Consider the following 13,236-nt stretch of genomic DNA (forward strand, 5'->3'; position numbering starts at 1 on the left):
GATTCATCAGGAGTATCATTTCTCAGATATGTGAAGGTAAAATTTAAAGAACACTTTATTTTATTTTAAATGTTTTATTTATTTCTGAGAGAGATTGACAGCGTGAACAGGGGAGGGGCAGAGAGAGAGGGAGACACAGAATCTGAAGCAGGCTCCAGGATCTGAGCTGTCAGCACAGAGCCCGATGCCGGGCTTGAACCCACGGACCGTGAGATCATGGCCTGAGCTGAAGTCGGGTGCTTAACTGACTGAGCCACCCAGGCACCCCTAAAGAACACTTTAGATGGTGTATGTGAGAAGGGGGACAAGAATGCTTTCTGAGGTTAGAGTTGTGAGGATTGACTGACGTAATGTATCTCTTCACAATGTTTGGCACATACAATGCTATCATTATATATTAGTTACAATGATGGCATTGTGATTGTCTTTTTTGCAGGGAATAAAGGTGAAATACCAGTTGATACAGTTTTTGATAATGTATATTTGTGTGGACTGATGGGACATTACCTACTGTAAACAAAACAATCTGCTTGAAATAAAGCAGTATTGAATAAGAAATACTTTGGAGAAGCAGGGCCTATGATTTCTTTTTTTGTTTCTGGGTTAGTTCAGAGCGTCTACATTTTTGTTTTAAGTTTATTTATTTTGAGAGAGGGAGAGGGTGCAAGTTAGGGAGGGGCAGAGAGAGAAGGAGAGAGAATCCCAAGCAGGCTCCACAATGAGTGAGGAGCCTGACAGGGGCTTGATCCCATGAACTGTGAGATCATGACCTGAGCTGAAATCAAGAGCCAGATGGACGCTTAACTGGCCTAGGCTCCCTGAAGACTTTCTGCATTTTTCTTTCTTTCCTTTTTTTTTTTTTTTTTGAGAGAGAGAGAGCAAGCCAGAACACGAGCAGGAGAGGGGAAGAGAGAGAGGGAGACACAGAATCTGAAGCAGGCTCCAGGCTCTAAGCTGTCAGCAAAGAGCCTGAAGTGGTGCTTAAACAGACAAACTGCAAGATCATGACCTGAACTGAAGTTGAATGCTTAAACTACTGAGCCACCCAGGAATCCTGAGCTTCTGCATTCTTAGAGCACTTCCCTGGTACCATACTTCGGGCACATCTCATATTCTAGTCTGTATCTCTCTTAGTTAGTTTTGTTCTTAGAGAACAGTAGTCACTATTTTATCCATACAGCTCGTCATAGAGTATGGGTCAAATAAATGTTTGTTGACCAAATCCATGTCAGGTTTTGCTCTCAAGATTTTGGTGTCTCTTGAAATAGGGGGTTAACAGGATGAGATGCTAATTTAAATAAAAGTATCATGTAATACATAAATAATGCTTGCTGAGATGTCTTTATGATTATGGTACAGTACTATTTTGAGGTAACAAGATTATTTGTTTGCAAGGGATGCCATAACAAAATACCATAGATTGCCTGACTAAAACAACAGAGATTTATTTTCTCACAGTTCTGGAGACTGCAAGTCCCAAAGTCAAGGTGCCCTTAGGGTTGATTTCCCCTTAGGATTCTTTCCTTTGTTTGCAGATAAGTGCCTTCTTGATGTGTCCTCACATAGCTTTCTCTCTGTGATTGAATGCCCCTGATGTGTCTTCCTCTTCTTATAAGGACACCAGTCCTATTAGAGCCCCCACTCTATGACTTTACTTAACCTTAATTACCTCCTTAAAGGCCCTATTTCCAAATACAGACACATTGGGGGTCAGGGCTTCAACATATGAACTTTGGGGTGGACACAATTCACAGAGTGATTGGGAAGAATGCAAGATTTGTATTTAGAAAGTACAAGTTTTGTCAGCTGTGTGTTATTGGATCAAATCTGGTAATTTCTCTGAGCATCTCTTTTTCACCTATAAAATAATGACAAGAATTAATTAATGCCAAATTGCTTGTGAAAAATTGTGGGTATTATGATATTTGACCCAAATTTCAGATTGTGTATTGCAGTACTTTCTGTTGACAGGAAGATAACAAAATGAGGATTATTTTTCAGTTAAATAAAGGATACCACTAGAACTTTGGAGTTAAAATCAGAGGCTGCATATTGGTAGCCCATGGGCCAGAAATAGATTGCAAAATGGCTGCTGACTTGCATGGGACTTGAAAGTTTTTAAGTTATTTGCCAACTTTTGAGTAGCTGAATTCACATGGTAGTAATAGAGTCACCTTGAGCAGCAAGATTGCCACCAGGGATATGTGTTTTCCACTAAGCTACAATCCCTGTTGTGTCTGCACATTGGATATTGCCATTTATTATCACATTTGTGCTGTTATCGAGGAAATACATTATTACATATACGGAGTCCGTATTTACAAATGGCAAACTGGAAGGTACGCTGACGGGGCCGCATCTTTGGGAAAAAAATGATGAGAACAGAGTTCTTTGTAAAAATGAGTAATGGTTTTAGATATTTCACATACAAAGTATGTCTGTTAAGAGAATACAATATGAAAAGCTGGCCTGAGTCACTCTTCCCAATATCTACCCACCATGGTAGACTTTTTTTTTTTACTTCTATTCTTAATTATAGCTGGTCTATTAAGAATATAAGCAGTCAAATGAAGAGTAAATACCCATACTCAAAATCAAATAGCAATAAAAGCAATTTAGAAAGTCGAATGAGAGCTAAACATGCATTAGATTTTCTGTTTTGGTTTTCTTATTCTTTTATCTTTTAGGTCTGTCTGTTTATAAAGATATATTATGGTTTGCATTGATTTAAGAACTTTAAAATCTTTTCATTGTACTGATAGTATAAAGTCTTGTCATTTTCAAATTATTTACCTCAATTATAAACATCTACCTGCCTTTTCAGGTCTTCTAGAATTTTCCTTTCTATGCTCATTGCTTACTCAGTCACTCCCTTCACTCTGTACTAAGTTGCTCATAACCTAATTAGGGAATATACTCCTTTTTCCCTCATCCTTGTCTCAAATACCAAATTCTACTTTTCCTTTAGGATTAGCTCAGTGTGACCTCTTCTGAACACCCATCATCCATCCATCCGTTTGTCTGTGTGTCTATCCATCCATCCATCCATCCATCCATCCATCCATCCTTTCTTTCTTTATTATTATTTTTAAATGTTTATATATTTTTGAGAGAGAGAGAGTGAGTGAGAGCCGGTGTGTATAAGTGGGGAGGGGCAGAGAGAGATGATCTGAAACAGGCTCTGCCCTGAGAGCAGAGAGCCTGATGTAGGGCTCAAACTGATAAGTTGAGAGATCATGACCTGAGGGGAAGTCAATGCTTAACCCACTGAGCCACCCAGGTGTCCCAACATTCTTATTTTAAATTGAGGTATAATTGATATATAAAAATTAAATTAATTTCAGGAGTACAGCATGATGATGCAATATTTGTATGTATTGCAAAATGATCACCTGAATAGTCCAGTTAACATCCATCAGAAAACATAGTTACAGGATTTTGTGATTTCTTGTGATGAGAACTTTTAGATCTCTCTTAGAAACTTTCAAATATGCAATGCAGTATTACTAACTATAGTTACCATGCCATACATTACATCTCCCTGACTTATTGATTTTACAACTGAAGATTTGTACCTTTCGACCCCTTTCAACCTATCTTGCCAACCCCTCAAGCTCCACCTTTGGAGCACCACCTTTATAAAGGAGATAAAGTACCTTCTTTATAAAAATATATTAGTTTTTTTTTGAAGAATTTTAAATCTTCAGAAAAGTTACAAGAATAGTAAAATGAACATCCATGTACCCCACTTGTTAAAATTTGCCACTTTCTTAAAAATTTGATTTTAAAAGGGTCAGGTTCATCAGTCCTCCCCTTCCCTTGCCAAAGCTGAGCCATTTAAAAGAATGTGGTGTATTTCATTCATTGTATTTGAAATCTCAATACTGTAATCTGTGGTTTCCCGGGAATGACATTCTTCTACATAACTATAATGCAGTGATCACACTCAGGAATTTTAACATTGATACAATATTACCACTTAACAAATAACCCCTGTGCAAATTTCCCCAGTTGTCCTAATAATGTCCTCTATAGCAGATTCTTTTATCATTTTTTCCTGCAGCTACATCTAGACAAGTATCATACATTGCATTTAATTTTGTGTCTCTTTATTCTCCTTTATTTAGGTATATCTATTATTACCCTCTATTTAGGTATATCTGGTAATCCTCATGATTAGGTTCAGGTTAATCATTTTTGACAGGAATATCACAAAAGTAATACTATGTCCTTTTTAGTACATCATATCAGGAGGCACACAATTGATTACAGTGATGTCAACCAGATTTCTGTGCTGTAAAGGTACCCTTCTTCTTTTGTAATTAATAAGTGATCTGTGGAATACTTTGAGATCCTGGGACTATCCTGTTCCCTAATAGTTTTTCTGATTTGGTGATTTGGAATTCATTGATGATTTTGTTCCTGAGTCACACAATTTATGGTGATTATAAAACAGTGATTTTTCTATTTTTATCATTTCTTTCACATTGATTAGCTGGCATTCTTCTATAAAGAGCTTCCCTTTTGTCCCTTTCCCTTTAATTTAGTGTCAGTGTTGGCAGATGAATTCTTATTTTATATACAATGGGTTATATTCTGTTCCTGTCTTTCATTTTCATTCTCTAATTGTTCCAGATTTGGCCAGTGGGAGTCTTATCATTGTCTTTTGACATGTTTCCATCAGTTTTGAGCACTTCCTTTTTTCTGGCACAGGATGTTCTCAGTTCACTCCAAGTTCTGCCCTACCCCCGGAATCAGCTATTTTGTCAAAGAGCTTTCCCTTTTACTGGAGAATGATATATAGAACTGAGATGGGGGCGTTAGGTATGCACCTTCTGTGGAGAGAGCTAAGAAATACACACACTACACCAACACATAGACAGTTTTATAAATCCTGAGTTAAAGGTGATTCTTCTAATTTCACCCAAATATCATAGGTCTTACTTTTCTCCTATTCTATATTTGTATCTCTGAGAATTCTGGTTCCCAGAGTATTAATATATTTACTCATCTATCTACTCATATGACACAAAATAGTTTTAGAATTGCTATGCGTATGTCATTAAAAGGAGTAAACTTACTAGGTTCAAGATTTTTTTGTAATTCTTTTGGCCTTATAATATATCCCTCTGGGGCTACAGTTCAGACTCTTTTGTTCAAATCTTTTTTGCTTTTTCTTCTGTGTGATTATTACTAAGTTGATATGTAATTGGGTTCAATTTTTTCTTTTTGTGTATTTTTTAGGGTTCCTCATTCTTTTTAATTAAAATTTTTTGAATATGTAAAATGTAAACATGTTTCAAAAAGCAAAATTATATAAGAAGATAAATTCAGTGATATCCCATTCTCCTCTTTATCCCTTCCACCCTGCTCCTACTCACTCTTCATAAGTTATCAGTATCATGAGTGTGTGTGTGTGTGTGTGTTTTCACCTACCCTTCCCCATAACTTATACAACATGACTGTTAATAATGTAATACATATATATTTTTGTACCTCCTTCTTCCACAATGAAAATATGCCCTGTAAATTATTCCATATAAGTTTATAGAAATCTTTCTCATTCTATGTTTACTGCTAAACAATACTCCATTATTTGAATTTATCATAGTTTATTCAGCGAATTTCCTGTAAGTGGGCATTTGATGATTTCCAATATTTTCTTATTAAAATATAGTATTTCAGCTACACAGCTATTTTAATTAGTGTAAAAAAACCCTGACCATACCAAGTACTGGCAGGGTGCCTAGCAACTGTATATATTGCTCTTAGATATTGTGGTGAAAATGCAAAATGGTTTAGTTACCTTGGGAAACCCTTTGGTATAGTGTATTTTACAGTTGAACACACACCATCTGACTCAGCAATTTCACTCATAGGTATTTCCCCATCTGTTCACACAAAGATCTGTACCTGAATGTTTATAGCGACTTTATTCAGACATTGTCAGAAAGTAGAAACAACCCTCCTGTTCTTCAGTGGGTAAAGGGATAAATGACTGTGGTGTATCCATAATTGGAGTTTCATTCTGAAATAAAAAGAAATGAACTACAGATACATGAAACAATATGAATGAATCTCAAATGTAGTATTCTAAATGAAAGAAGCCACCTCAAAGGCTGCATACCATTGGGGCTATACCAGTAATACTCCTGAAAAGACAAAATTAGGGACCAAAACTGGGTCAGTGTTTGCCAAGGGCTGGGTGTCAGGGAATAATTGACTCTAGGGAGGCAGGAGGGAATCTTGGGGGTGGGTGACACTGTTTTGTATCTAGATTGTGATGATGATTACAGGATTATATAGTCATCAGAATTTAATGGATTGTTCACTTGAAGGGTGAATTTTACTTTATTTAAAAAAATATCTCAAAATTTAAAATACAGTTTAAAAATCAACCCCGAAACCTGACAGTTGTTCTACTTATAGACAGAAGTGTAAGTTCCTAGAAGGATTGTTGATTCAAGGGGTAAATTAATGCATGTGTAGTTTTGCTACATAGTATCAAATTCTGCTTCATCAAAGTTGTACCGTTTTCTATACCTCCCCCCTCTAGCAGTGTGTGAAGTATCTATTTCCTTACAGCTTCTTTAAGAGAGTGTTTTGTTAAGCTTTTGAATATTTACAGATTTCATAGATGAGAAATGGTCTTTCTGTATAGTTTTAATTTGTATTCCTATGACTATGGGTGAAATGCATTATCTTCTAAGTTTGAGAGCTATTTGTATATTTTTTTGAAAGTAAACTGCTCATGTCCCTATTTTTCTAATGATTTTGGGTTTTATCTCCCCTTCAGTCTTACTGAGTTGTTTGTATATTGGGAAGATGAATTCTTTATCTATAACATTTTTTTTACCTACTTTGATCAGCTTAATTTTTCATCCTCAGAACTTTTATATTTAATGTCATATTTACTGCTAAAGTGCCCTTTTTTTGATTAATAATTTAGCATTTCTTAGCATGTAGTAGATGATTGTTGTATAGAGACCACTTGAATTTTTACTGCCTCAGTGTTCAGCTTTAAACAGAGAATTCTTGAGAGAATATCTTTTGATTTTGGCCACAAAGTTTTTTGCGACATCTCAGTAAAGGAAGAATGGTGATTTTTCTTGATTTTCTTCTGCTTAGGGCAAAACACTTAAGTAAATTAAGTAGTAATTTGTTTAGGGATTTCTCAGGAAGAATCCTAGTCATTTGTGAGATGCTCTTAGTAACATTCTGCAGTTTTTAGGTTAGGGCTCTGTTCAGGGTGTTCTCACAGGTTCAAAGACTTAGAAAATTGTTTCATTCTTTTGCTAATTCGAGTCACTTAGAATTTTAGGCCTTCGAGTTTGTTGGTGTGTCCATGGTGTTCAGTCCAGCTCTGTGGAAGATTATGTCCAAATGAATTCTACCTTTCTTTTCGCTGAAGTTTTGGAAGTAGAGTAGTATAGAAACACACACTAGAATGTTTGCTAGGTATTTCCTGCTTCTAGGCATAATAGGGGCATCAAAATTGATCCTTTAAGTGGAAAGTTAATGCTCTTTCAGCTAATCATTTGTTGTTTTCTCCCTTCAGAAAGATGCCTGGTACATTTTAATGACTGGAGATCCAACTAATGCTCAGAAATGGGCACCAAGTCCCTGTATTCGTTTACTAATCCCAGTGAACTATTTTGTGAAAAGTGGCAATCAAAAGTATTTTCAAGAAGGAGAATGACTCAAATGATTAGTGAGAAACATTCCTAAATTCCTTGCAGATTTTTATCATACCCTTTTTGGATGTTTTGCCAACTTTGAAAGGTTTCATAAGAGAAAAATAAGTGGCCTGTGTGGTACAGTTATGTGTGTGTATCTCCTGGGACAGCTGTGAACAACAAGGCTAGAACACACTAATGCATTTCTTTTTTTCAGGTACTATCTTTATCAGCAGCATAGGTAAATACTCTTGAGTGGAAGGAGGCAAGCAGTCTTGTACTCTGTCCCCTTTTCCTAATGATATGCTTGCCCATTAGCAAAGCAGGTAGATCTGTGATATTGTTACCTGCAGATACTTTTCTTTCCTGCTTCCCTTCACTAGAAATAGCTACTAACTTCCAACTCCTTTGTTGGGGGGAAAAGGTGCTATAAAAGTGTTAAATAAATGTATCTGTTAAAGCTTGATGTCATTTATTTTAAAATAAAAATTTCCTTTTTTCTTTAATAAATAAAATCATTTTTCCTTATTCTTTATGGAAAGAACTTACCCAGTAACCTTTCAGTTTTCAATTTTCAGATCAAAGTTGTATTAGAAAAGAAAAACAGATCATAAAAGTCAGATTGTGATGTTTTGCAAGAACTTTTGTAATCAGAAATGTTTATACTTCTTTTCTTTATGATCATGTAATATTTCCATTTCTACTCTGTATCTTTACATCTTCTTCTCCAAAACATGGTCTGCAGAGGCTCATAAAACTTTTTTCATGCTGCCTTTCATTGATCCTAAGTCAGGGTGCCTTTCAGTGATCCTGTTCATAAATTTTCTTTTCTTATTTTATAGCATCCTCTGCCTCCAGACTCTTTTTTGTCATTTATATAGTGGCACTGTGCTATAGCTAATGTATTGATAGGATATAATACTGTAATACTATTTAAGAAAATCTACAGACAATAAGTAACAAAAACTACAGCTTTGTTGGAAGCTATTCGTACGTATCCTATCAATGTAAGAAGCATACTGAAACAGACAGACTAGCCATGTATATTGGTATCTGGTGATACATGATCTGTAATGTGTGTGTGAATGTGTAATTGTAGAATATAACAGTTGCCTTCATGATATCTACCCCTGAATGTTAGAGCCCAGTCACTCCTAAATTAGAGAGCTTATTTATTTATCTGTTATTTTAATATCTTAACTTTTATAATATTATAACATGTCCTCAGGCACAGATTTCTTAGTTACAGAATCTAAAACCTATCCAGTATTTGCTTCTTTTCCAATAATGAAGAGGTTTGAGTTGACAGAAGGCACTAAATGCTCTCCATTCAGGAACTATATAGGGAATTAGGCAGCTGCTGTCCTTGGTGATGAAATTATTTCATGTGAATTCGTAAGGAAAACAACTAGTTAAAAAGGCAGGATAATCTTGAGTAACTGTTTGTGGCTGCTGTTGGTATCTTCATAGATCTATTTGAACTAGAAAAATACAGACTCCAGTATCTTAATGTCTTGAGTTCCTGACTGCCAGGCAGAGGAAATGTTTAACTATTTTAATCATGTTTCTGTATCTCAGAAAGAAAGCCCTTATGAGAGGAAATGACAAGGTCCTACCACAAAGTTATCTCTTATCAGTTATAGTCCCAGTCGATAATGATTTGTCAAACTTGGACATGTGTAAAATGCAAGGGCTGTGTTATTTACTTTGGAAAGGAAAAATTAGATGAAGCTGATAAAGACGGAGTCATGGCTTTTGTTAGGAGACAGAAACCATTAGGGACAGTCATTGTTAGCTTAGGAAAGTGTCCTTGGACCCCTCCCTCTGCCCCAGCTGAAACCTAAACCTGCTTGAATCATTCTTTGCACTTGAGGGGAGAGAAGGGCAAACAGGAGGGGAAGAAGAATGAAGACAACCTTGACAGAGATTTTGTATTTTAAATGGGAAGCAAAACGTGGACCTTAAAACAGACCTGTTTATGTGAGTCAGGAGAAACTGCCTTTTGTTCTCTTTCCCACTCCCATTTATTTAGATTTTTGAAAGTTCATTTTTTAACCTTCCAAACGTATGGCATTCCTTCACGTACAGTGTATGTTGCCCCCTTCCTTTCGCCTTTCGGTAGATGTGATTCTTTTTCATTAGTGGAAGCAGAGAAAACACATCTAGCTCAAAGCAACATGAGTCAGTGCATGCTTTACATACCTTTCTCCTCACAGCACTCTTCTTGGTTCCTCGCAGTGTTCCTGGTGTTCCTCGCAGAAGGGAGCATGGAGGAAAAATGATTTCTAAATAGTAGGCTGTTCTGGGGGTGGAAATAAAGTTTGTGAACTGAAGCCCCAGTTTGCTCCTTCTTTTCTTGTCTAGATTTCTGTGTACCGCTTTCGAAGCAGGTGGTCGTTGGCTGAGGAGGTCTTAACTGGATGGTGGTTGTAGAGGCTAAGAAATAGCAAAGCCAATACTTCCGGGTCAGGGTACTTTAAACTTTTGCAAGCTGAGGATGATGATGTCAAGACAGCCTCACAGAGGATAGGGTTGGTTGTAAATATTTGTTGGAGATGACAGGAAAATCTTTCTGTCCTCTCTAAATATATGTATTTTTTAGTTGGCCCAGATAAACCATTCTTTTTAGCCCATTAGTAAGGGGCTCCATTAGCTTACTCATCACAGAGTTTTAGGGAAACTGTCCCCTAATATGGATGTTCGTTCTATAAGGATGGGTCCGACAGGTGACAGGGCCAGAGCTCTGTCTGAGGAATGGCCTAGGAGCAATTTCCTTTTGAATGAAACTAATGGTCCTGAGTCAAAGCAAAACAACGTAAATGAACTACATAAAGATGAACATATGAACAAACTTGTGATTGAATTTATTTAAATTTCCTTAAGCTTTTAGTAAATATATATTCTAAATAATTTTGTAATCATCAATTCTAAATAAGAGTTTCATTTCCTATACAGATCAAAAATGTTTTACATGTTTTCTTTCTTATCTCTTCTTGTATGTATGTATCATTTTTATGTAGTTTAAATATTATCATTAATATAATTTTAATAATTTTTCTATTTTTCATCTTTTGAGCTTGTGTTTTGCTTAGTTGTAGTTTTCACTAGTAGGCTCTGTTTTTCTGGCAAGATAAAATTTCCTTCACATCTTTACCTTGCAGTTCAAGAGGGGAGACTGTAAAGGTATTTTAATGCTGTGATCATTTAAAATGACCTCAAATGATCACCTCTTACCTCTTCTTATGTTATTAAGATGAAAAGAAGTGTCCTTAATTTTTACATGCTTTTTAATCTTTCTTAAATACGTGGTGCTTATCTGACCATAAAATGTTTTTCTCAGTGATTTTTGCTGAGAAAAATCTGCTGAAAAAAATGCTGACTTTTCTAATGGCTTTTTTTTTTTTTTTTAAATCTATGCTTGGATCATGATGTAGATCTTACAATCAAACTTTGGATTCACAAGAAATTGTTTAGAGTGCTTTCAGAGTAGATAGCCGTGAGAGGTTCTTAAACAGAGAGATTTAGTGTGGCTATCATGGGTGCAAACCAAATGAACAGAATAGTCAACAAATTTGAACCAATAAATGTAGAGAGGTGATGATTTTGGAGAGACAAAGTATTGGGCTGCTGAACTGTAGAATGAGTAGATTTCTTTGGAAGAGCAACTTGGTGAAGAAAACTATGCCCCCAAAGAAGATATGAGGCTTGCTTGATGGATTAGGAAACTCTTTGTAATCACGAGTCTGCTCAACTCAATTTAGACAAGCCTGCTGCTTATATTGTGATGAATTCTACAATTAGCAGTGTTAAAGTAAAACCTGCAGTTAGGTCTTTATTTTGATTATTTTTTAATGTAAAATTTCTTTTTTCGTTTTTTTTTGCTTTATTTTGTTTTGTTCAATATTTACTTTGTGTCCTTTTATTCTTGTTTAATTCCTATAGGTCAACAATATAGGGAATAGTTTCCTTTTTCAGTTGAGAAATTGAGGCCAAAGTAAATTGTGAGTTATTCATTGTCAGGTCACATAACCAAACAGTTTTAGCACTGTGACTATCTCCAGTTCTTACCTAATGTTGTTTGTTTTACTTTGCCTTTTGATGTCTAGATTTAATCTGCCTACATTGTTCATATTATAATATTCTGGTATTTTGATTGCATGCTGATGTAAAATATTCACTAATTCTTATGTCCTTCAGAAGTTGGCTGGCAGGCCATTTAATTCATCCTGTGCAGCAAGTTTTGGTTTTGACTACTGAAACTTGTTTTTTTTTTTTTTTTTATGTTTGTTCATTTTTAAGAGAGAGATAGAGAGCATGTGCACGGGTAAGCGCATGGGCGGGGAAGGAGCAGAGAGAGAGGGAGAGAGAGAGAATCCCAAGCAGGCTCCATGCTGTCAGGGCAAAGCCCAAGGTGGGTCTCTAACTCACCAACCATGAGGTCACGACCTGAGTTGAAAGAGTTGAAATCAAGAGTCAGACGTTTAACTGACTGAGCCACTCAGGCGCCCCTGAAACTTAGTCTTTTATATAGACTACCGTGTGTCTAAGAAGATACAGTCAAGTTATCAAAGTCACATTCCATCTTCTCTTCCCTTTTGGAAGCCCATAGCAAAAATCTCTCTCTAAAAGCAGATGCAGTGATACCTTCTGGTGCTCTTCTCTGATTTTCATCCTTCTGTTCTGTGTCCCAGCCTTGCTGATATCTTCACAGTTATTAATCCCATGGCTAAAATACCAAAACTGGGCTTCTGCGAGCATGGTTTGTTTGTTTGTTTTGTGTTTTTCTCCTAAGAACTAGAGCTGGCTTTTATTTCTTTACACTTGAGTAATAAAAATAAATGCAGTTCAGTGTTCCTAATGGCTTTGTTTGAATATTTTGTGACAATCTTGTTTGTTTTGCAGGTGCCTGGAGCCCAAGATTTGGTGGATTTCTCTCCTGTTTATCGATGTCTACACATATATTCTGTCCTGGTGAGTCTTTATATGGCTCTGCCTAATAAAGAGCTAGATTGAGTTCAAAACTGTTCTTCTCATTTTTGATAGTTTTTCTGTTTATTATTAAGAGTAAGAAAAAAGAAACTATTATTTAAGTAGTATCAGTTACAAAAATAATCCTTTCTTTTCTTCTTGAATCTTTTGTTTGCCATCTAATTGATATAAGCAAATAACATTAATTTCTATCAGTCATCAACAAATAATAAGATTATACCTAGAATAGTTATACACACAGATTTCTATTCTTAATTTAATGATGTAGTTATTTAAATAACAATAGCCCATCTTTTTATTAAAATAATATTTGTAAGAACTGCTTATCTTTTTATTCCTGATGTCTCTTATTCCTATGCAAAGAGGAACCTCTCTGGGGGAAATTATTATGGGTGTTAATGGTATTAAAAGAAATGACCCTTTCTCCATCTTGGTAGTCACCTACGTGCAGACACCCAGATACACACAGAGGCAATCGAAAACTTAAACTAGGATCATCAAAGTAAATAAAGTATCCTTAAAGACCAATTGATGAGAGAAGTCCATTATTGGTATTTTTTAATAGCAAAGT

At 35.8% G+C, this 13,236-nt stretch overlaps 1 protein-coding gene across 3 annotated transcripts in view; it reads left to right on the forward strand.

The window, feature by feature from the left end:
* Nucleotides 1–13,236, forward strand: part of EXOC6B (exocyst complex component 6B) — a 604,485-nt gene that overhangs the window by 252,427 nt on the left and 338,822 nt on the right. For all 3 annotated transcript variants that reach the window (XM_039256882.1, XM_039256883.1, XM_039256884.1), the window contains exon 8: nt 12,579–12,647. In XM_039256882.1, the coding sequence (XP_039112813.1) occupies nt 12,579–12,647 (69 nt within the window). The remainder of the gene's footprint in view (nt 1–12,578; nt 12,648–13,236) is intronic.

Source organism: Hyaena hyaena, unplaced genomic scaffold, assembly GCF_003009895.1.
Source record: "Hyaena hyaena isolate Hyena2069 unplaced genomic scaffold, ASM300989v1 scaffold_591, whole genome shotgun sequence".
Taxonomy (NCBI): Eukaryota; Metazoa; Chordata; class Mammalia; order Carnivora; family Hyaenidae; genus Hyaena; species Hyaena hyaena.